The 25,730-nt window shown below is 38.6% G+C and overlaps 1 protein-coding gene across 1 annotated transcript in view; it reads right to left on the bottom strand.

Moving 5' to 3' along the window:
- The window catches only part of COL25A1 (collagen type XXV alpha 1 chain), a 145,126-nt gene that overhangs the window by 66,338 nt on the left and 53,058 nt on the right, over positions 1-25,730 (bottom strand). Inside the window, exons 6-10 of the mRNA XM_048943256.1 lie at positions 24,562-24,621; positions 22,666-22,773; positions 18,933-18,968; positions 9,898-9,924; positions 7,086-7,130 (exon numbers count right to left, since the gene is read on the bottom strand). Coding sequence (XP_048799213.1) covers positions 7,086-7,130; positions 9,898-9,924; positions 18,933-18,968; positions 22,666-22,773; positions 24,562-24,621 — 276 coding nt within the window. The remainder of the gene's footprint in view (positions 1-7,085; positions 7,131-9,897; positions 9,925-18,932; positions 18,969-22,665; positions 22,774-24,561; positions 24,622-25,730) is intronic.

Genomic DNA, 25,730 nt, shown 5'->3' with positions numbered 1-25,730 from the left:
TCAGCAAATTATGATGTCAAGGCACAGCTGAAAAAGTTACAGAGAAAGTTACTATTCAGGATCTTTCTGGTCATTTCCAGAAAGGTCTTCAACAAAACACCTTGAGAACCAGAAATATTTTGATTTTTCTTCCAATTAATATCAACTACCAGAGAAAACAAAATACCAACATGCCAAGAAGAATACATTCAAGCCAGCCACTTGGTTCAGGAGTGTCAAGTAGTTCAAAGAGCAACTCTGGACAGCACAGCAGTGTTGCCTTGATCCAAGTCCTGGTCCTCTTGTGCCTGTATTACCCATATGATTGTGTTAACATTGAGAGACCAGCTCTTTCTTTCCTGTATTAGTTTGGTTAAAACACATCCTTTGGCACCCTGCCCAATGAACCGAATATGATCAGTGCAGAGCACTGCTTGGGCTCAGCTGACAATTTGATAAAAAGCTGTCACTATGAATGCATAAAACCTACTTCAGATCAGTTTTGAAAATGTATCAGCCACTAGAGTACATATTGAAGGAATTCAGGCTGTTGAAATCATACCTCTCCTTAACAGAGCGATCTGTGCCCTTGAGGTATATACCTCTATGACCAGAATTAAGCAGCTAAAAATAAAATGGCTGGAGGCCCTGGCCTTTCTTGTTTGTAACAGAAAAACAGCCTGGAGGCCACTGTTCTGAAATAAGTTTGGTTTCGGTGGGATTCATAACTCCATCTACACCAGCTGGTTGATATCCATCTCGCCCTAAGAAGAAAGCCTGTCAGTACTGCTATATTTTCCAGTCACTAGAATGCAATCAGTTGTAAGGATAAGGAAATACAAGAGGCCCCCAAACTAAATTCAGTCTATTTTTACTCTAAAATACATAAACAAGGACAGAGGGGAAAAAAGTAGTTTCTCAGACATGTTACTGTGATTTCCATTTCAAATCAGGCTTGAATTATTTCCTTTCAACTTGCTTTTCACCCCCCTAAAAATTAACTTAATGTTGTTTGTTTAAGAACTGGAAAGCTCTCCTGGCCCACTCACCAGCTGAAATTAAGTGGAAAGTCTTCAACAGGACTCAGCTGGCCTGCAAACCTGTCTGGGAATCTGTGAACTGCATTCAATGATATTTCCTTCCTCTATATTTCTTTATTTGAAATAAATGCTAGTACATACCCTTCATTTCTCCAAAGAGATGTGGTAATACTACTTTTGAAACATGTCCGACATAGTACAGTAGGGGGAATATCAATGGGGAAATACATATGAATTAGAGTAACAATGAGCATGAGAAAAGCAGTGAGCAACATGCACACAAAGACTCTATGGCTACTAACAAGGAAGGGAGATTTCTTTGAAGTTTATCAAACTGCTATTGTCAAACTATTGGAACAACCTGAACTGAAATGACCTGTACTGACTACCATTCTGTTCTTGATACATCCTTACAAAATAATAAAAATAATTCCTACAGAAAAAAAAAAAACAAAAAACAAAATAGTGCACAGGTTTCTGTTTACCCAGTGACAACCCAGTTGCACCAGGGTAAATTTAGGTTGGACATCAGGAAACACTTCTTTACAGAAAGGGTTGTTAAGAACTGGAATAGGCTCCCCAGGGAGGTGGTTGCGTCACCATCCCTGGATGTGTTTAAAAACCATTTGGATGTAGGGACATGATTTAGTGGAGGGCTGTTAGGGTAGTATGGTTAGGTTGTGGTTGGACTCAATGACTTTTAAGGTCTTTTCTAACCTGAGTGGTTCTATGATTCTATAACACTCTCTCAGACTGCAAGAATTACTAGGTGGCTACTTCCCAGTTGTTATCTTGTTGTTCTTCTCAACAAGATAAGCGGAATGTGGCTACAGTTTCCTAAATGCAGAAACAAACAGGGAATGTAAACATCCTTTCAAGATGACTGGTAATATTTCATAGGATTTGGCCTGAAAGAAAAAAATATATGTGAAACGATGACGATAAGTTTGCTACTATGAAATCTATCAGTTAACAGTCCTGCACAAACAGGTGGGTTGTGTAAAATTACACTTACTCTAATATTTAGAGATTGTCCAAGAAAAGTGGTTCATACGTCAAGGGATTAGAAAATCGTTCTAAGTATACTCAGAATTTATGATCTAGTTTCCAGACCAACCGGTCAGACTTGTCAATCGTCTCCTATTTTCCACTATTTCAATTAAAGAAGAGGTGAAGGGAAAGGAAAAGAAAAATTGCAGGCACATATATGACGGTGATGACCTAAGTGTATTATTCAAGTGCTTGTGGACAAGGAAAAGTTAATTCACTGTCGACATTCATCAGTTGAAAGATATTCAGTGCTCAGATGAGGAATGCATTCACATACAATTTTAAGCACGTGCTTAGAATTCTACCTTTTAAACTAAGGAAAAATAGTAATGTGGATCTTCATGTACCACACACGCTGCTGTTGAGCAGAACAAGTTCACTGATTAAAAGGCTACCAAGACAGTACAACTTTTTTAAAGCTTTCTAACTCTGTATCTTCTTAAAAGGAGATGCATCACACACTGAAGTTGGTCTGCAATCAGCATTAATCTCTCTGAGTAAAGCCAGGAGTGCCAGCAGTCAGCACACAGTACTGGCCAAACTTAATGTATATAGACTCCTAAAAAGGCTGTACACAGATGTCTGACACTGAAATTATCACTCTGGTTGTCATTCAACTGTACCTTGTGAGAAACACTGCACTAAGAATCTGTTTTTATTGTCCAGTGTGGAACAATGGACCTTTTGGTAGCAAAATATTAGCATGGGAATCCTAGACTGCACTCAATTTACTAATACTAAATTCAGATAAATATTGCTTCAGCTTAGATTTATTTCTACCATTATTTTAAAGCTAACAGAACTTATTTTTTAAGAGAAACTTCAACATTCAACTTTCATCTGCTTATACTCTACTTCTTCAACTTTCTATCTGCTTATATAACACATTTTCTGCACATAATGTAATGCTTACAAGTCAACCTTAGCTACCAACTGTAAAACACCCAAATCTGACTACGTTTTACACGTATCTGGCCAGTTTTTGTGCTGACATCTAGACTTAGTTTAGTAATTCATTAAGTTTTTTCTTAAAATTTAGAAGTAGTCCATCCACACTAAATAATTACATTATTTATGTATACACTTTTTATTACTTTAAGTAATGACTGTTTTAGATGCCATAAATAGAACAAAATAAACATAAAAACATCCAAATGTTGGGATTATTTGGCTGTTGTTTTTTTTTTGTTTCTGTTTTTAAATGCAATTCGAAGTTGATAAACAGCAGTTAAATAAGTGTTTAACTTTCACTTTAGGAAGACAATTTCACAGAATCACAGAATCACAGAATCACAGAATCACAGAATCACCCGGGTTGGAAGGGACCCCAAGGATCATGTAGTTCCAACCCCCCTGCCTAGCAGGGCCACCAAACATACACATTCAGATCAGGTTGCCCAGGACCCCGTCCAACCTGGCCTTAAACACGTCCAAGGACGGGGCATCCACAACCTCCCTGGGCAGCTCGTTCCAGGGCCTAACCACTCTCCTAGTAAAGAACTTCCCCCTAACATCCAACCTAAATCTTCCCTCCTTCAACTTAAAACCATTTCCCCTAGTCCTGCTGTTGTCAGCTCTTTTGAAGAGTTTACTCCCCTCCTGGGTGTAGGTTCCCTTCAGGTATTGATAGGCTGCCATGAGGTCACCCCGCAGCCTTCTCTTCTCCAGGCTGAACAAGCCCAACTCCCTCAGCCTGTCCTCATAGGGGAGGTGCTCCAGCCCCCTGATCATCTTAGTCGCCCTCCTCTGGACCCTTTCCAAAATCTCTATGTCTTTCTTGTACTGAGGGCTCCACACCTGGACACAGTACTCCAGATGGGGCCTCACAAGAGCCGAGTAGAGAGGGACAATCACCTCCCTGTCCCTGCTGGCCACCCCTCTCCTGATGGAGCCCAGGATCCCATTTGCCTTTCGAGCTGCCAGAGCGCACTGCTGGCTCATGTTCAGTCTCTCGTCCATCAGGACCCCCAGGTCCTTCTCTGCCGAGCTGCTCTCAAGGACCGCTCCTCCCAGCCTGTACAGGTGCCTGGGGTTCTTCCGGCCCAAATGCAAAACCTTGCACTTTGCCGTGTTGAACCTCATCAGGTTCACCCGAGCCCAGCCCTCCAGCCTGTCGAGGTCCCTCTGAATGGCATCCCTTCCTTCCACCGTATCAACCGCACCAGATCTGTTTCCTTCCCCATTAAGCATGACTGCAATCCAGTCTACGCAGTCTCCATAAAACAAATGTACAATCACCTAATCCATCTCAAAACAAACCCCAAATCTAAGTCTTCCAAAACTATACGTTAATACGTTAGTAAGCTTTTCATATCTGGCACATCTGAGTTATTTCACTGACATCCATTTCTCTGCACATATAGGCAAAGATTTCTGAATAGACATCATGTGAAGATACGTTAAACACTTTGATAAAACATGAATCATCACTTCTATTCAATGTGTTTGCAACTATGTAGTCCACTCTTCTCTCATTGTTCTGCACATACAAAAAAAATCATGCTATAAAATGCGGTCCTGCATTCACATTTTAGTCACATTAATTACTTGAACTCTATACACTAGTACCGTCTGTGCTTGCACCTACTTTCAATCATTCGTGCTAGAATTAAAAGGAGTCACAAAGGAAACAAGGAAAAATCTCAGGACTTAAATTTACTTTGTAACATAATTTTTTTAACGTACTGTGTGTTATATATACCTAGCTCCGAACTTAATTTTAATGTCATTGTTCACAGTAGTCATAATGTTCTGAACATAAACATTGAAAAATAATAGATTCATGGCATGATTACCACCACTATAGTGAAATTACTCATATAATTTCCTCTAGCTACTGTTAAAATGCAGGTTGTATATTACAATAATAGAAGCTTACTGTTAGGAAAGCACAATTTAAATGGAATTATTTAGAAAAACTGAGTGCCTTTTTCTCAAGGGCTCTTGGGGAGGGAGGCAGAAGAAGGCAGAATGAAGGCTGCTCCAAAAGTAATGCCTCCTATTTTATTTTGTTGGCCCATGACATCACAGGTGGATGTTAATGAATGGCAGGATAGGTTGAACCTTCCCACTAATATTTGATTCCATGTTGTTGCCATGTGACAGATGGCAACAGAGGGGCAGTCTAACAGAACGGTGTCTGACATGAAAATACATATGAAGCAAAAATGTGTCACTGAATTCCTCCATGCAGAAAAAATGGCATTCATTGATGCTTGCTGAGCACTTATGGAGACCTGACAATGGATGTGAGCACAGTGAAATGCTGAGTGGGTGGTGCATTTCAGCAGCAGCGGCAGTGATATGCAAGACAAGCCATATTCCCAATGGCCATGCACAGCTGTTACTTCACAAATGAAGAGTATCTTGATCAGCCTATCAACTTGAATAAAGTGGATTATGACCAGGGAACTGAATATTGGCTTCAGCGCATTGAAAGCAATGGTAGCAGTATTGGAATATCACATAATTTGTGCTAGGTGAATCCCATAAATGTTCATATGGGAACAGAAACAACACTGTAGGCAAACTAGTCAGGATTTATAGAACCAATATAAGGCTGAAGGTGACAGTTTCCTGGACTGCATTATTACCAGTGACGGTACATGGTATCACAACTGTAAGCCAGAGTCAAAACGGCTCCATGGAGTGGTGAGATGTGAATTCCGAATGTAGTAAAAGTTGAAGACGTAGCCCTCAGCAGGTAAAGGGATGTGGATTGTGTTTTGGGAGAGGAAAGGAGTGGAAGCTTGCACTTCCACAGTCAGACCAATTAAGAACACAACCTTTCTCTTGCAAAACAATAACACCAGACCCTATTCCAGTGTGAAGACTGTGGAGCACATTGCTTGTCTTGGCTGAACTGTCCTGCCACACCCACTGTACAGTCCAGTTTGAGCATCTTATGACTTTCATCTGTTTGGGCCAATGAATGATGGACAGTCAGGGCAACATTTTCCTTGCAATGACTCTGTCATTGCCACTGTGAAATAGTGGGGTCATCTCCACTGGTGCAGATTTGTATGAGCGCAGCATACAGGCTCTTGTTCATTGTTGGCAAGAATGCACAGCTAACAGTGTAGACTATGCTGAAAAACAGTGTTTTGTAGCTGAGGATTTGCTCTATCAAATAGTGTTTTTGTGCACTTCTTATTTGTTATAGTTTCCATGGAGGCATTACTTTCTGAGCACCCTATATGTAATATGTTCCTTATACACTATCATTGCTTACTTCTCAAATACAGTGAACAAGCTACAGTATCATTTTCCTTGTGGTATTCCCTGCAAGTGCTTTTCAAGTTCACTATTAATGTTAGTGCTTATGAGAACAACAGATGGTTAATACTGTTTGCAGCCAGGGAGGGATATTACTTAAAAACTTCACCACACAGTTTTGCCAAAAAACCTTAGCAGGGCTTTGAAACAGCCCTGCTGCTTCTCATGGAGCACTGTCCCAGACTAGGAGTCAGCTTAGTGAAACATAACACTGGCTTGACTGAGTTACCATCTCCTCCCAGTTGCACTCAAGACTATTTCTTTTCTAATAATTTCTCTGCATTTTCATTCCCAAGTTTAATTTATATTATTCTCTACCTGCTTTTCCAGCCTAATCATTCTCTATTTTTGGCTTGTATTAACAATGTGTTGTCACTGTACAATCACATAAACGTAACCACTTGCATCATGGAACTGAGTTAACAGAAATTAAACCAAAATAAGCTGTAGAAAAAAATGTAGTTCATAAATATACTGAATAAAGTCATACACCACTTACATGGATGTCTATCAGTCACCACCAAATCTGAACGTGAGATTTTTGGAGTAACCATGTTCACTGACTAAAACTAGAAAAAATAACTTCAGAGCACAAACCAGATTTTATAGTATTTTCCACGAGACTGATTTGAAATTAGAACCTTGGATGTTCTTCTGTAAATTGTCCATGTGAATGAGCCTTGAGTTGCTTTAATCAGTGACACAAATAGGTGCTATGTTGACAAAGTCAAGTGAACTCACCATTTGTCCATCTTTCCCAGGAACACCAGGCACTCCAACAGAACCCTGGTGGGAAAGAGATGCCAGCGTTTAGCAAATTAAACAGGCTGAAAACTTTCACCTCTTAATACAGCACCTAAAAAAGATGGTGAATGCCAGCATATTCTGATTGGAATAAATTTTTCAAAAACTAATTTATATTCAAGTTGAGCTCTCTTTACAAGTGACTGCTTATATTAATCATAAATGTTTTTGTGTTGTACATTCTTATGCTCTTACAATGTACGTTTTAGTGACTGTCCCACTGTATAGCCTCTTTCAGAAAGGAGTGTCAAGTTGGTGATAATTTTGTTGTGAATGCCTTGTAAAACACATAAGGATTAAAATGCAATTCCATTTAATGCTCTGGATAAATTTTGAGTTTGTTCTGACACTGCCTAACATAGCGCCTGAACAAAATCATTAACACTTCAAATGCTTTCAAACATCTGAAATGGAGAGATGTGCTCCAAGACCAATAACTGGCAGGGTCAATCTATCTTAAAGCTTTTAAGGGATAATCTGCAATAGTTCAGCCTGACGGTGCAAATTACCAACAACCTTTTAAACTGCTTCAGTATTAGTGCAGTCAGAATTTCAAAAAACGACAAAACACGGACCAAAAACATGGAGTAGACAAAGAAGCAGCAACTCATAATGTAAGAGAAGTCATTTTACAAACTCTCACTCTATTTTTTATGATGGGCAATTTTGTTTGAAGAATCTTATCTGACTGTTGCTGCAGACGTCCAGCAAAAATCTTGGGCACGAGAAATGGAGCTCGCACAACACCATCCTCTTTTTCTGTAACAGCAATGTTGCACAGCAAGGAATCTGATAGTGTATTTTTATTTTCCATTAGTAAATATCTGAACAGGTTACAGATACAGCTATTTGAATGGCTGGTAACATAAAAGATTGGCCGGGAGACTGGGAAAGGCAGAGGCTGTATCAATGGTGAGACACGCAGTTGCTCAGCGCCTGTGAAAGAAATGAGTATCCTTTGAAGCCCATCGGGTCCTGAGGCCCAAAAATCAGTGCACAGCATTTTTCCCTCTGCTTACATTGGCTGGGGACTTCACTAGAAGCAGACAAATACACCCAAAGGAAATACACCCAAAATGGATGCATGTTTATCAATTAATAGAGTTGAGGAAATAATGGATGGAAAAATCCTGTGAAACAAAAAAAGGGAAAAAAAAAAAAGCTTATGAGTGCTTCAAAAAATATCCAACACTTGAGTGCCCAGCAGTCTCAAGCTCACAGCAGAGCTCTAAGCCAGTAATAAATAATACACTGACATCTCAGCTCATGACCATTACCCTGAATGCTTTGTCCTTATTCCCAAAGCTTTCACTTTGGCATTCCGGTGCCCCTATATGCTGGATACGTGGTCATGAATGCTAGCCACTGCAAATGGCTAATGCAAATTCTAGTGAACTTTTCTGTTCATTCTGTAAACATTTTTTGTTTAATTCTTCCAGCAACTTGTAAGAAAAGGCTCAGGAGGGCATTATGACATCCGTCTGTTCTCCTTGTAACAGTTAATCTTCCCAGGGACAGTCTCATACAGCTGCTGACTTTTCTTATGAAACATGAGATATCAGAAAGTTTAAATAAAATTGATTCTACCACACCCTTAATCAATAAATGTTTATCATAAATTGAAAAGCTCACCAGAACATGTTTTTTTGTTTTGTTTTGTTTTTTTAATGTTGTACATACAAAGTATGCCACTCTGCTATTTCCTGTAATGTCAATTTCAGAATCAGATGAGCTTTACAATGTTACATTCTTGCGTTGCTAAACATGAAGGGTAACCTTCTCTCTCAGCTTGTAAACTGTACAGCTCACAGCTGACAAAATCCCATGGATTTACATGCTCTGGGATTACATTTTTACATATCAGGAGGCTTTTGTTTCTTCAAGAAGTTCACTTTTAACAGATGCAACCAAATCTTCACTTTAAATAATATTTTAAAAGAAGAAAAAGAGGTGACAGCTTTGCCACATACATAAGTACTACTTATTTCTTTCCCTTCTTTTTTCTTTATACAAATTAAGCCTGCTCTAATTAGATATCTTCCATAACACTTCTTATCTTTTGAAATCAGTCTCAAAATGACGTGCCTTGGTGGTGTGTGGGTGAGATGCTGGAATGGTGCCACTTTCTAGCTGCTATTGCTGATATACCTAGGACTGTTTTAATGGTGCAGTACCATAAATCCAAAGCTCACTCCATCAGACTGAGGCAGTCAGCTTTAATGAGTGCAAATAATGCTGAAAGCTTCCATAGGAAGTCCGATCTCCGATTACCAAAGGAACAGGAAGACAACAGCAAACCACCTGAATACAGCCAACTAAGAACCATTTATCAGCAACACCTATACCCTTTGTTTCTGTTGGTCAATTTTTCAGTCATATGGCATTGATCTACTTGAGAAAGGACATGCATTCAATCAGAAATTCTATCCCTCCATCTTTCACAATGTTTCACCTTTGGTTTCATAGCTGTGCCAATACATGAATAAGAAAATTATAGCAACCTTTTCACCTGAACGTTAAGCAGACAGATTAAAAACATTCTGCCCTGCATTGCTTGAACTCCCTATGATAGGGAAAATGAGAAATCTTATGTCTAACATTATATGACTACATTTTACAAAAACAAAATACCACAAAATAGCATGTAAATTAACAGATTCAAGGTGGTGTGCAATAGCTAATTCCATTCACCTTTTCTACTTACAGTTTGGAACCAGAAGCTGTAACGGTATTGTTGTTTATACTATACCTTTTGTCCTGGAGGCCCTTGAGGTCCCTGTAAAGAGAAAGAAAATGTAATTACTCTAGCTAATTTAAACTTCAGTGCCCAATTAAAACCGTCCCATTGTGTAAGTATTCAGATACTGGAATGAAACCAGTAGAAATTTTCTGCATCGACAAAAAGTAAAATGTTCTACAGAAAACGCAAATGGATCTTTTCTCTTTTGGAACAGATTTTACTTCTAAGTAGAAGATTCAAACTTCCCCCCTTCCTAACATCTTCTTCAACATCAGCAGTTTGTGTGTGCTGAAGCAAACTTAAGAGAGATTAATTCTGACTGTGTCAAGTTGAAAAACAAAAAGCCAGAATGGGAGAATTCAGCTTGTTTTGATGTTTGAAAAGATAGAAGAAGAATTGATGTCAGAACAGGAATTATTCAGGATTTCATCTTGAACAACAGGATTGCTGCTTCAAAATGGCCAATTTTGTATTTAAGATAGGGTGAATATAGATTAAAACTCCCTTTTTTTTTGGTAGATCCAGGTCGTGTTGGAATGTTGCCCTGATGCAACATTGAACTGGTAACACAGAAAAGCTCCACTGCTTTTAACTGCTGGTACTGGATTCATTGTCTTAGAAAAACAAGGATCTTGCAAGCATCTCCCCTTTTCAAAGGGACAGATTTTGCAAATAGAAAACCATCTGCGATATACAGAATGACAGATTAACTTTCTTTTCTTTAAAAGGATGTGAAAATAACCAAACACTCAGATATGATGATAATTAGAGTGACAGTTAGCGAATAGAGTGATCACCTGATTTTTCTGACTGGAGAAGAATCCCACCAGCCCACTGCATTTCCGTAAACTGCTATTTAAATCTCTTTTCTCAGTATGTGCCTGAATTCTAACTCTAAGATATACCCGAGGATGAGGGCACCTGTAATAGTGATTATGGCAAATGAACAGCCTATAACCTGAGCACCACTTGTAAGCAGTCTCCAAGAACACTGAAGACAGGGAAGAAGAAAAATAAATGAAGAAAGTCAATAGGATGTTGCTAGGTGAGAGTGGCCTACTGGGGAAGGAACCGAACCGTGAATATAACATATTCCATTTAAACAGAATTTTTCCCTTTCTTCTAGAAAATGAAGAAAGTTTCTTCCAGTGCCTCACAGCATGGCAAGTGATGAGCCAGGAATCTTCCCTTTTGCCAAGAAAAATACAGGTTTGGCTATCATCTTAAAAACTCCAAGAAATTCATGTTCAGACTACAGTTTACCTATATCACCATTACCAAAGTAAGCTCCAAATATCCAGGCCCTGGGCATCATTTTTCTTTTGACTTTTATTAAACAGTTCTACTACGTTAGCTTCCATCAATAAGCCAGAACAACTGAAGACTACTTCATATTTCATATCTGTTTCTTTTATGTGCATGGAATAAATGCTTACTCTTCAGTTTCCAAATACATAAGAAGCTAAACATAATCTTTTGGACACATTCAGCTAAACCAAAATACCATTTGGAAGCCTTCAAAACAAAGCTACTATCTGAAGGTAAAATTGCTACTCAGTTATTAGGAATATCCCCCAAAGTAAACTGTGAAATGTGTTGCTCATCTGAGTACTTCTGCGCTTAGAGTCTGCAGCTGTCAACTTGTGGGATGGATTTGATTCAAGATATTGCAAATGTCTCCAGAAAAATCTCCTTCCCTAGAATTTTCCCTTCAATGCTGCTACCATTCCAGCTCTTCCAGAGGACTTACTGAATAAGAAAGTATTTTCATAGAAGAAAAATCTTGCCTTCATTGTTTTTTTAGAATGGATGATTCAGAGAAGAGCATTAGGCACTAATCATCAGTTATTTTAAACAATGAGTAGTTTTCCATTTCTGGTACTTAAACTTTACTCAGACTGGAAGTTACTCTCATGTCTCATGACCTCTGAGCTATTACACCACCTGATGACCAGCATAGTCCTCAAAAATACAGCTATCTTCAGCAAGCTAATTGCAATTAAAAGCTTAAAATGACACATTTTACAATTTACACACAAGAGTTTCTTATTCTGTATGTACTCAGAATGTAAAATAATTATATAGAATTGATAACTGCTAGAGAATCCAAGTAGAAAATGGGAAATGCAATATGATCATGTAGGGTTTTTTTTCCTTAGCATTTAGCAATTAGCAATTGATCCGAGGAGAGCACTATATATATGAAAAATCATGTCATCAATTTGTTTGAAGTCATTAATTAGAATCTTTGAAAATTACCCTTTTTTCATACATGCACTGAGAAACTTCAGTTGAGCTGGCTGTAAATTTTGGTCAAGAGAGTTGCCCAGAACAGGAAAATAACTAAAAATAATAAAAACCATTTTAAATCTCTATTATTTCAGATATCCTGAACACTTCCTAAAACCATTTTCTACCTTGTGTAACTGATAAACTACCTATACAGATATGACAAGCAATAGTATGGGTTTACTGAAGTAGATTCTCAAGTTAATTCCTCAGTTGGAGAGTAGAAAAAGAAATTGCATCGCTCCCAAGAAATTCAATAACTATTCTTGTGTCTCTGGGGATGGAGCATTGTCTGATATGTACCTAAGTACTTGGAAAAATTGGGCATCCAAGGATAAAAAGAAGTTTTTAAGTGTTCTACGAAAGAAATGAATTTTCACAATGAATGCCATTCTTCAGCCACTATTCTCAAGGGATCTACAGAGCTTCTTTCATATCAAATATCAGCATTACAGAAATGATCAAATGAAGTTACAGCTGGATACGCTCAGGTGCCTTCACTAACAACTACTCAAAATTAAAAAGAAAAAAAAAAGGAAAAACAATGGAAAAAGTTGCCACAAATGTAGTCAAAGCAAATTCACTGAGTCCAGAACTTTTTCTAGACATCCGTTTATATGTTATGTTTTCCTTTTAAAGTTACTTTGCTGCTTGTGCTTTAGCAAACTGCAAAATAAGAAATATTCTGCCCTGCAAGTGTTAAAGCTGCGGTTCAAAGACACAGTAATTCAGGGTGTGATATCTCGCAAACAGCCTCCCAGTGTGTTTTAATTTTCAACTTCAAGTGGCTCAGTTGTTAAACATTTAAATAAATATATGAAATAGAAAGCTTGGAGCATTTTCCATTTGCAGGTCTGTGCTAGATGTAATGATTTGTTCTGTGAGGTGCTAGATGTCAAAGACAGCAAACATGAACACCAAATGAAAACGCCTAACAAAAATATAATGAGAAAATGAAAGTTTTGGTGTACTGAAAAAATTATAAGCCAAGATACATCACAATAGAGCAATACATTCATACTGAAACTCTTATTCCAATGCTTGGTAAAAAACAAACAAACAAACAAAAAAAAACAACAAAAAAACAACAAAAAAAAACCCAAACTTTTTTTTTTTTTTTTTTTTTAAGCTTTCATACTACCTTTCTAAAGTAGAAACTCCTTGTAATAGAAGGCCTTTATAAGATCTGTATCTACATTTATAGGACAAAAGAGCTACCAAAACTATACCTGAGAACGCATATTTCCTCTTTGGTACTATAGGAATCATGAAACACTTTCTTATCTCCACAAAGCTGAGAACGAAGAAGAATTTAGGAAGGGAACTTAAAATAACAAATGTACATGCAGAGGAAAACCACAGGTTTCGTACACAGCATCCATCTGCCTTTCCGAGGAGCCTCCGTATTGCCCGTTGACCCCATTTGCTGTGTGGAACAAGGCATATAATGTAATTCTGAAAGTGTGTTCTCGCATGGTTGAGGAGTGTTTCATAAAGATTGTGATGACTGGAGTACTACTATCAAAGCATACAGTGCTTTAGCATTCATGAATTGCCTGAATTTAAAAAAGACTGGCTAAGAAAACAGATCAACTATAATGGAAATTCATATAAATTCTCATTAAGCAGTGGTCCCATATGCTACCTTAATTGATTAAAAGTGCGGCAAAAGCTAATAATTAGTGCTCAGGCAGAAATCCTCATTGTCGTCTTCTTCTTAGTCATTGTTCTGACATCCCAGACAACTGTCACTGAAGTACTGAGATTATAAAATCCCAAAGACAATTTTTCCTAAGACTAGCTCTTATAACTTAAGGCCAATGAATCTGCATCGGGGAAAAAAATAAGTACGTGCCGTAGGAGGTGCAGGCAGAGATTCTCAATTTCAGCTGCTAGTTTTTGGTAAACTTTCACATCTAGACAGCTTGAGAACCACACTTTCTAAAATTTACTGTGAACATGTCACCAGAATGAAATAAACAAGGCTGCTGCAGAACTCTGGCCATGGAAAACAAATTCACAATTAGCAATTTCCCAGAGGAACTATGAAGATTCACACCAGCTGAGGATCTGTCCTTGGTTGTTGGCCTGAGAGGCTAAACTCAAGCCAGCAGCAATTTCCAGCCAGTTCTGGCTGATTCCCCCCCTACCTCTTCCTTTTTTGTTTTTTTAAACCTCAGATGAAAAATATATATTAACTCATTTTAAAGATGTGAGGTTTTATAGATTTGACTGCAAAGTTATGCTCTTTCACCAACTTTCAAGTATATGACAATATTCTTTGGAAGAAAGTTCTCCCTATACTGAATAGCTAGTAAGACCACTAAGTCTTTTCTTTTTTTTTTTTCTTGAACGCATGCCCAGCAAGTCTGTAAAAGCACAAAGCTGCTAGTCTGGAAAACAGTACATCTTAAGTAGAGGGATTTTGCATTTGAGTTAATCATTAAAGGATAGATTTCTTTAGCAAAGAGATATCTTTACCTGAATTCTTTGCTTGTTCTAGACATTCTGTTCATGCAAAACATCTGTAAAATTACTTATGTATCTTTAAAGCCAGTTTCTGGAGAAAAAAATATATATATTTTATTCAGAGACAAAAAGCAGTTGACTCGTACACTGAACACAATTCAACTGACTAATTTTCCAAGGAGCTGAAAAGATGGCAAATTTTGATCCTCCAGAATCCTATGGCTATGCACTGGTTTAGAATAGTTCTAAATTAAAAGCACCAAGAGCGTTTTGGAAACAAAAACAAAAAGCAACATCAAAAAGTTACCATATGGAAATTAGAAATAAAAATAGCCATGCACTTCTGTTCTATTGCAATATGTGAATCTGAAAACACCTATCAGTGTCAGCATTTCAGGTTTCCTGTCATTGACTACACTTATAATAAAATCACCAGCACTCTGAAACCAGAAATCCTAGCTTCTACCTACAGAAGAATCACAAACACTTTTATGATCCATTCTGAAAATAAGAAGATAAAGAAAAAAAGCCTCACGTGGTACCAGGAAGACATGGCTAATGGCATAGGAAGGGAAATGTGTTATAGGAGGCAAGACACAACTTTACCAAAAAGGATGAAAAGCTAAGGAAACTCTACCAGTCTTCCCTCTGGCATAGAAGACTTTTTTTAGATCCACATAACATTTCAAAACTTCAAACCCTTAGCACCACACCTCACTGCTTGGCCTTCATGTGACTCCATTCTGCACAGAGGAGCAATACCTTCTACTCTGGCAGAAAGTAGACCTCAAGGGCTTTCTAGAGTCCTGGAAACTAGAAAAAACAAACAAACAAACAAACAAAAAGTAACTAACTAGGCACTCTTACACTCTCTTCTGACATTAAAGATATATACATTCAATTCTTCTTAACTTAAAACTAACTTTGCTCACTATTCAGCCCTAAAAGAAAACAGATTGTTCCTAGCATAAAAACAAAGGGATCCACCCCTTCCCAGACCTCATTAAAGTGCTGGCAGTGGAGGTGAGAGTGTCTGTCTGGAGATCCCTTTGCACCAGAGGCTTCTGAAAGTAGGCATTTATTTCTTTATTTCTGCGCCCATAGCTGTTGCATTTGAGCAGATCTTCACTTACTGCAGCCTAGGACTTTTCTGCTCTGCTGTCACTGCTGTGCTTTCCGTTGCGTTACACCCACTTAATTTCTGAAATAAAGAAAAGCCATTCCCTTTCTTCAGAGTAAATTGCACAAATTGCCCTGTGCTATAAAGATGAGTTCTCTTACAGCAAAGCTGAACTCAAACAAGAGAACTCATTGTCATTTTCTCTGTCTGGTCCAAGCAAACCTCCCTTGCCTAAGAGGGGGAAAAAGTCCTGAATGGTTACTACCGCTTTCTCTCCCACATCTAAAACATGGTTATTATTACTTTTTTTCTTTATTGACACAGAACTTCAATAAAATTTGAGGAGAATATGGCAGCAGAGTCTTGGTGCAAATTGTTGTGCCCTCACTAGTGCTCCTGATTTCCTATTTGACTGAGCAATAAGAACATGGATGTTCCTGGAACTCCAAATGCATTAAAATGATTTCAACTTTTTGAGAATCAAGTCACATGTTGCTTGAGCAGGTCACAAGTTACTCAAGACGTGTAATAGGTTTGTGTTACATTCTGAGACGCAATCTGGAGAACACGCTGCTATCTCATTATCTACCATCTTTTGCTCTTCAAGGGTCTTATTCCATTCCTTGTAAAAAGAGAAGACAGAAAGCTAAGTAATTTCAAGCTGTGTCAAGTTTTTCCATTTTAACCCTTTTCCAAGGTTAAAACTGAATTTACCAGCTCTAGTAACATTCTCTGCGTTCTCCTAGAAATACTAAGGAATGTTACTGAATGTGAGCATAAATCACTTTTGACAGAGAAAAGCTTCTATCCCACTGTTATAATCTAGAGGTCAGGCCTGCAGTTCTTTGCTTGAATAGTACCAGTGCTATTTAAAACTGCTGAGACAGTGATTCTTTAGAATACAAATAGCCTTCAGTTTCCACCAACCTCAAAAAGTACATTGGAAATTTAGGGATTGTTTCAGGGCCATCGGTGTTGTCCTTGCCAGTATCTTGCCTCTATCCAGAAGAACAACCAGAGTGCACGTTCCAGTACTTGGCTTCTTACTGGAAAAGCTCTGGAAACATCAATAATCCCTAAAAGGTGGATTTCTGGGAGATAAGCACTCGTAGTACTTTTCAGAACCCATCTACCTACTAGATCCTTCTTCACACACAGAAAAAATGGAATTTAACTTGGACTTGAATAACAGCGTGAAACAGAGACAACTCTTTACATACGAGTTCCTGCGGAATTAATGTAGAAGTTCACAATTCACAGTTTCTGCTGTACAACAGAAAAAATCTTTGCTGTACAAAGATTTCTGCTGTAATTTTATTTGAAGAGATGGATGAATAACACAGGAAAAGAATTGCAGATAGGTTTGTGTTCCCTGTTTTTCTTTGGCATCACAATTCTACAGCATAACTGTTTGGAAATCAGCTACTTCCTAGTAGTTCCTCAAATTTCAACATTGAGGTAAAGAGATATTCATGCAGAAATGTATGATGGAAGATGTCAAAGGAAACCAGACAGAATCTGTATGGATAGCTTCAGCACTTTTCACAAGGAAGACAGCCTGGAAATCTGTACTGGCGCAATGCGTATGTCAAAATAACCAAGAAAAATGAAAATAAAATGTCTCTCTGATAACCTGAACTTTTCTTGATCTACATATAGGTTAACACTCAAGCCATCATGTTGGCTTTTAGACCAGGCATTTGGAGCTGGAAACTTATGCAGTCTGGGTTTTTTTTTTCTCTAGCTCACAGATGCTGATATGATTTTTAAAATGCCCTTTTTCTCTATTTAAACACATCTGCACTTAGGGACATGAAGAGTCCTGTAGCAGTTCTTTATTTCCTATGTGCAGATGACTAGAGCAGTGGGAATCTTCTGAATACCGCAAGACTCTTTTGCTTAAAGACCCTTGGGGATTCTGTGACCCTGATGATCTGGTCTTGAACAGAACGAAGACACTGCTGCAGTAAGCGCAGTCCAGAGAGCAAATAGGAGATTACAATCAAAATAAGCAAACCAAAAAAGAAAATGCCCTTCCCAGCTATTATACATGCTATTAACAATAAGTACTCATAAACCAAAAAGAATGGAACAACAGGGAACACAAATGTGCTAAAACACTAGGTAGTACCTTTGGGAGATGAGATTTTAGCTCTGTTAAATTTTTATCTTGAAAAGAGAAGCTACAAAAAATTCAGTTTCCTGATCAAAGGAGATACTTCAGAATCTCAATCTTTTCTTTCTCTGCTGAAAACCTTTCTTGGATTTTGTTAATCCAAAATGTTCTGCAAATTGTCAAGCTGAAGTATCATCACATCTGTTTAAAACTTTATAAATTCAAATAGGTAGTAATCATATCCTCACTGATTGCTGAGCATATAATCTTCCCCTTCAGAAGCATTCAGAAATCAAAAGCACATGCCAAGAGCTACAATTATGTCACTTCGCATAAAAGAAAATAATAATGACCATAAGCATTTAGGGAAATCTTAAGGGAAAAAATGTTTCACAGTTTTGGGAACATGTGACAAGCAGAAACCCCTGATGCATTATCCTGTGTCTGAAGCTGATTTACAGACAGTGGAGCTTCAATTTGCTTCCAAATGAAAAGGGCTAATTAGTTTCTGATGCAACAGAAAACATGTACTCCCATATCTGAGTATTTGTAAAAAGTGCATTCATTTAGCTCCTATATTCTCCCACACATGATGAAAAGAAAACCCTCAGGAGATAATATTCCGAGAGTTTCTTTGCAGCATCTTCACTGTTATGTCAGGCAAAGGGCCAGAACGATTGCTGAGATTTTGGCCTTTTAAACAAGTAGATGGCTGCTGCACTGCTCCACAATCTCAACGTGAAAACAGCTCAAATTTAGAGGTGGCAATAAGAGGGGCCATGAGTCAGGCACATCTGACATGGCAGTTTTTCCTCGCTGTGCCCTCTATACTTCTGCAACCCAAAAGGAAGAACTGCCCTTATATTATAGGCAACTGTATATTTCTAAAAAATTCTATTTTTTCTTGCATTTTCTTTGCAAACGAGACTTCAAAGACTCAATGACAAAGGAAGGCTGGGAAATACAATTATCAAGCTTTCTGGAATTCCACAGTTTAAGAAGCACGTTTAAGTCTGTTAAAGTTTCTTAGCAAACTGAAAGAGTACTTACTGCCAACCCTTGTTCACCTGGCTTTCCTGGCTCACCCTAAAAAAAAAACAACAAAAAGCATGAATAATTTAGAATAATTTAGCATGTCCTGAATTCAGTTCCTTGCTTAATAACAACCTCTTAAAAAATTCCATTACTCAACAGGTATGGCAGCTGACCACATATTAAATACACGCACACATTTATATGTGTATTTGCTTTTTAAAGTAATAGATCAAATCACAGACTTTAAGAGGCAAGGTACTACTTCACAATCTTTTAATGATGTAGTTCTTCAAGCAAAATTTAAACCCTGGTGTGCTGACTCTCAGCCCCTTGGTTCCAATCATAACATTCCACTTCAGCCAGTGGTGCTAAAGAACACAGATAAAGATTTTTTCACATATGTGCTGAATCACTGTTTACATATTCCAGAATTAGTGTTCTGTGTCATCACCTCAGTCAGCAGGCATAACTTACTAATTATCATATTGCATATACCCATGAACAGTGACATTTTGAGGCTATGCAATAATTGTTCGTTTGTTAAATATTTGGATTGGTTTTCAAAATGGTATCCCTTCATTTTCCCAATTAATTCTCTTAGTGGGGCACATGTCTACATGAAGCGAGGAGCTATCTTCACTTCTTCTTAAATGAATGTCTTCAACTGTCATTTGAGACAGTAAAATGGATGTCATACCACACGGGCTATCCATGTGCTGTTGGATCAGCACAGCTGCAGGATCATCTTCATCAGATTTATCATAAAAGAAAACCTGCCAAGAACCGATGAGAACTGTTTTGATGCTACTGTTCTTGGCAACTCAACAGATTCTAAACTGCTTCTCTAGGTAAATGTGCTTTCAGATGCACAAATCTGCATCTGCAAACACACCAAAAAAAAACAGGGAAAGAGAAACCACACAGGCACAGGTTTCAGACAGCAAATTATTCAAGGTTGTTGAACTTCTCAGCTTCCTTTGTAGCCTTGCTTATTTTTGTATACAACAATCTCACAGCATCACAGAAGCATCAAGATATGCCTATAAATGTTGGGAAGCATTATCTTTATGTTGAAATAATTTCAAAACTGTGTAACATTGTCTACTGTTTTATTACCAGCAAAAAACAAACAAACAAACAAAAACAACCCTGTTTTTTCCCTTGTGCTTCTTTCTTGACACTCTAAAAGTGCTGGTATCTGTGTGGCAGGAAAGCTCTTTTGGAAGGCAAGTGTGTACAGGTTCCAAGAGGTTTTTCTACTGACACCCAAATAAAGGCTTAGCAGAAGGATGCAAAATCCTCTCTCGTGCCCTTGATCTTCCTTGGTTCCTGCTAGACCTTCCAATAGGCCTAACAGCATTTCCCTCACATTTCTACCTTCAGATCTAAAGACTTTCTGTCCCAGAAACAAACATTTTCTCATCTCTAAAAACTTTAAGTGACTGGAGCAGGATACATGCTCCTGGCATGTGAGGTAAAGATAGCACAGACGGAGGTCTGTGGGCACAGATGGAGATGTTAGCACACAGACTGTTCCTCAAAACTGCTACGCAGAGGAACAGAAGTAATGATGGCTGCTGGAGATGCTCACCTGGGCCCTGTTATCTTGAGTGAGTTTCACAGGATGCACAGCAAATATATAGGGCATGGACGAAGGCAGCGGTCAAAACATTTTCTTGAAGTTCTGGTAATTATAAGTACCTTGCTTAGAAGGAAATGAAAGCTTGCTTAAGAAAATGACTGCCGTACAGTGGAGGCTGGCCATAGTAATGACTTTCTCTTTCAGTTGTAATGCTGCAGTGTTCCTATTTGTAATGCAGTATAACTATTATTTTGTTATTTCTCTCTTCCACACAAGCCTTTTAAAGATAGAAAGCTGGGACAAGTTTTCCTCTTGAAGCAGGACACTGAGAAGGAGCAGGATGATAACAATAGTCAGCAATCTGGTTTGATTTTTATCTGATTCTGAAGCTGTACCACAAATTGATTCTCCACAATGCTATGGGGCTTAAGATAACCACAGCTGAACGAAAAGAAACAAAAAACAAACTATAAAAAGAAACTCTCTCTCGCCATCTAAAGTCAAAAATCACTACAGAACTATTATAAAATGGAATGACCTAATTGCATAAAATGCATTACTTCTGTCATGAGAAACACTATTGTTCCCTTTGCTAAGCAGCAACAAAAACCAAGCAATCTGCAGTCAGACTGTGACCAGCAACACTAGCTGATTCTTCTAGCCTGTTACATGTGATGTGAATTACAAAAATGGTTGCAAAACCATTAAAACTCTTGCAGTTTTAGAAATTGGTTGTGGTTTCAGTCTCACCCTCTATATCAAACCAGAAGCAACTCCGAACAGAATCAAATTTACCACATTAGAAGACTAACAAGAAATGAGCAGATGGCCAAAGTAAAGCATACAGTGAAAGCAATAGATTTTCAGTGTCACTTCACAACCTTGTGCTAGAAATTATCAGCCCAATGTTGGCTAACAGCAGGCCTCAATTAGAGTCATAGAATCATTAAGTTTGGAGAAGATCACCGAGATCACCTCATCTAGCTGAACTGTCGACCCACCACCAACATCACCAATTAACCCATGACCCTCAGTGCTACATCACCATGTTTCATGAACATCGCCAGGGATGGTTATCATGTTACACTCTTAATACACCTAATGCATAGTCAATACAATTTCAAATGAGGCAGTCTCAAATATGGCTAGAACAGGAACTCAGGTATTTTCTTTCTTGGTTTTGCAGTGAAATTTTACGACTTTCTGTCTTGGCCTACAAAATGAACTATGCTTTCTCTCTGACAAAGCTGTTTCTTTTTCTAGAGATGTCTTCACCTTGCTAGTTCCTTATGCATCCTCTCAGCTGTGATCTTTACTTGTGACAGATGTGCTTACTGGATCTGTGCATTTGACATTTCAGCTGTCAAGTGTACTGCCTGTGATTCAGCTTCCACACTGACACTGCAGTGGGATTCACAATGAACAGAGAGATACGTTTTTCAAAAAGAAAAACATTTAAAAAAGGAGTATTGAAGAGGTCACAAACCATAGAGTCAAAACTATACTCATATTTTGAAGAAAAAAAAAGGTAAAATAAATTCTTGCTTTTACCCATCTTTTTATGAAGTGTTTAATATCACATTATAAAATGCCAAAGCCCATGGGTCTGATCCTGCATCTAAAACATTAAGTAATTTTCTGTATTCTGCTTATGGATCTAATGAAATACAGGGGATGAGTGGAAGAAAATTGTACTGTTAGTGTTGTGTAGAAATGGCAGAATCTCACTCCAAAATTTATCATACTTTGGGCAGCATTTAGCAGTTTATTATTCTGATTTCATAATTTGAAGCTAAATCATTAGAAAGCGAGAAATAAAGCTAGCCTGTGCAATGACATCTCACATTCAGCTTTAGCTTGAAGTCTGAGTGGGAATATTTGCTACTTGAAGAGGAGGCAGACCATTTTCGTACAGCTATTAAAACATCAGTGAACAACTCAGAAACCTTAGAATGTGTGGGAAAGAACTGCCAGGGGTGAGAGGCAAGAAACCTAGGTATTACTCTTGGCCCCGCTATGAACTTACTGCGTGTGGCAGAGGGACTTCAGGTGCACTGCGAAATTCTGTGGTTCAGCTTCCACATGTCTTACTTGCCAATCTTACCTCACAAACCACCTTTGACTGTTATATTTGACAAAAATTTGGACACTAACAGACCAACTCACCGGAATGCCAGGCATCCCTCGAGGACCATCTTTCCCAGTATCTCCTGGGGGACCTCTGGGTCCTGGTGGCCCTGGAGGTCCAGGGGGTCCAGCTTGTCCTTGGTCCCCCTAGCACAACAAAAAAATAATCATCAGAAGTTTGCTTTAGAGGCATCCGCCACACAAAAATACGTTTTTCCAGAAAGAACGCAAGACAAGTTTAAAGAAGCTACCGTGAGCTAAACACTGGTGTCTTTGCTCCTTAATGCAAAGACTGCACTTTGCCTTGAAGACCAGCAGGTTGTACCTGTACAGTGCAAGCGGCCACAGAGCAAAAGGCTGAAATTGTAAATGGCTTGTTCTATCACAGGACACGAACTAGAATTTGGGGTAGCTTTGCAATATTTGACTCATGCAGTTTTCCAGAGAGAGTAACCGTTTTCAATAAGCAGCTCTTCGTTTCCTGATTGGTTTAATCATGACAAAGCTGAGAATTAAAAAAAAGTCGTGTGCCAGAAGTATACAGTTTGCCTGGCAACATTCCAAGCCCATCAATGTTACGTGGACAGACTTCAAACGTGAGCATGGAGAGTAACTGCTTTTCCACAGAGTCGCACAGAATTTTTCATCTGTTTTGGTGAGCTCTTTCAGAGTGATAATTAGCCAAATCCCTTAATGATTTAGACTTACTAATTTGTAAAAGACAATTTCCAAGAAAGTTGCCAGAACATACAGCCTTTGAAAAAACACCAGAAATGGTGTTCAACTTATTTGATTTCCAGTATAGCACTGCAAGCCACTAAAAATGCTAACTGCATCTTAAATGTGGAGCATTTAGCGCAGTTACCCATAATATTTAAGCGCTAATTTCATTAACAATTTCTTAATTATAGAACTTTCAAATAAGCAACTTGCTATAAGAAGGCTTCCGACAAACAGGTACAGCAGAGAGTAAACTGAATGTAAAGAAGAACCAGATTCCAGTGAGATGAAGCACTACCTTAATGAGGCGGCGTTTAATGAGCTGCTGATCAGCAGAGAGAAACCCATGATTGATTTTAGGAAACACCATCTGATCAGGCAGGTGAGGTCAAAGGTTGAAGATCAGAGATGAGAGAATTGAAGAATAGACATCAGAAGGCCCGAGAAAGAAATAAAGATATATTCATTAGATTTGTAATAGCTAAAGTTATATGAACTGGTGCTTCTGCCAGAGAGAAACTGTGCTTTTAGCACTCTGTGAACTCATCATATACAGCGAGTTAATTGTCTAAGTCCTTTCTCCTCAGATTTCACAGGAGAATTCTTCACTTTATTTTTTTTCCATTATCTAGGCTCTGAAAAAATTTAGTATTTTTGCATTCTGTTCTCTCAGCAAAGTTTCTAGACACAAAGCACCAGTTCAACTTTCAGTCAGATTTTCTAACCAGCATATTGTGCCATGAACAATGGTGTCATTTTAATAAGGATTGGAGTTCCAGCTTGACCAGATTGCTCAATTCTTCCTGCTTAATTTGCAAACGCATTTTGAAAAATCAGCACATACAGATTAAACTTCAGATATCTAACACATATAACTGTTTCTTGATTCAACCACTACAGAGTTCACTGACATTTTCAATCCTCCTGTATGCCTCAGGAAAGCAGAACTACAGCAATTCTCATCTGAAAAATAAAATACTGACCAAGAAGAGCACACGGAACATGGGTGCTGCCAGGGGTAGCGCTGTATGCAGTCATGGATCTGATCCCACGCTTTGCATCAGAAATGCATACACCAATACAAAGGCAAAGGGAGTTGACTTAGGTCCACCATAAGGATTCATGGCTATCTTGTAGTAAGAGTAATTTTTTTCATGTGCACTTTTATGCTGATACAGAGAGACCTGACTGAACAGATACATGTCAACCACAAACCTTGACGGTGAGGATCTGATTACTGTGCAGAGCAGCGACTGTGGGGAAGCCTGGCAGACCCTAGGGACACAGCACAACATGGTACCAAAACAACACAACACAAACATCACAGAGACAATTTACTGACAAACAGAACAAACACTATCTTTAGTATACCCCACATCGCCTACTGACAGGAAACAGCCTCTCTGTCATATGGGAAACAGAATTAAGTTTGCACTATAGATGTGTGGATGTTGTTCACAACAATATAAACAGATTATTAGAAGGAGCAGTTGCACAGAGGTGACTCCTTAAAATTAAAATAAATTGTTAGGATTGTTTGACAGTTGTTAGGCTATCAGCCAGCTGACTGCACAGTTTCTCCATTACAACGTGCTACAGCCCTTCAAGACAGCTCTGCAGAAAGCTTTGATTCTGGGTTGCTGCAGAACTTGACAGCAGTGACAGGGAATTTTGAGGCACTTTGTGTAATTACCATCCTGCTCCTCACATTCTGTTTTACATACGACATTCAGCACATAAACTGACCACGCATACACAATTATAAACACTGAACAACAATCTACTGATAGATCTGGGGGAATCCACAATGGCCAAGCTCAACATTTTCAACATATACATAAAGGCATTTTCATAACCAGGGTAATATTTGCCCATTGAGTGCTGTATGCTGCATGTGGTCTCTCATATTCTACTCTACCCACACGTGCAGAACTTGATACAAAAAAGGAAGATGTGGTAATTAGAGCCTGCTGAGAGAGCTTTGCTCTCACTTCAGCACTCTTCTTGCGCTGCCTTCTAGGGTGCAAATTAGACTTCCTCATTAAGCTGAAACCTTGTAGCGTTAAGCAGGATAGTCCTAAAGAATGAAATCCCTAAGCCCTCTAGAAACAGCACCCTATTTGAGGCAGAGATCCTCAAAGGTTTGTCCATGGAGATCCAGGAAACAGCTAAGACATCAGGCTGAGGCATATAGGTAAAACAGTCTGGTATGCCTAAGATCCCTATGTGCATGGACACAAGTGTCACTTCCATGGCACAGCCCTGCTGTGAGGCCTCAATGTAGGTGGCTGCAGAGTTGCACCTGCAGAAGGGAAAGCTGCACATAGCTCTGGCTGCCAGACAAAGTGGCTTTCTTAAGTCCTACGTCAAGGCTCTGATGGGGC

The sequence above is a fragment of the Lagopus muta genome, chromosome 4, assembly GCF_023343835.1.
Source record: "Lagopus muta isolate bLagMut1 chromosome 4, bLagMut1 primary, whole genome shotgun sequence".
Lineage (NCBI taxonomy): Eukaryota > Metazoa > Chordata > Aves > Galliformes > Phasianidae > Lagopus > Lagopus muta.
Note: the sequence above shows the minus strand (reverse complement) of the source record. Positions and strands in the feature narration are given on the sequence as shown.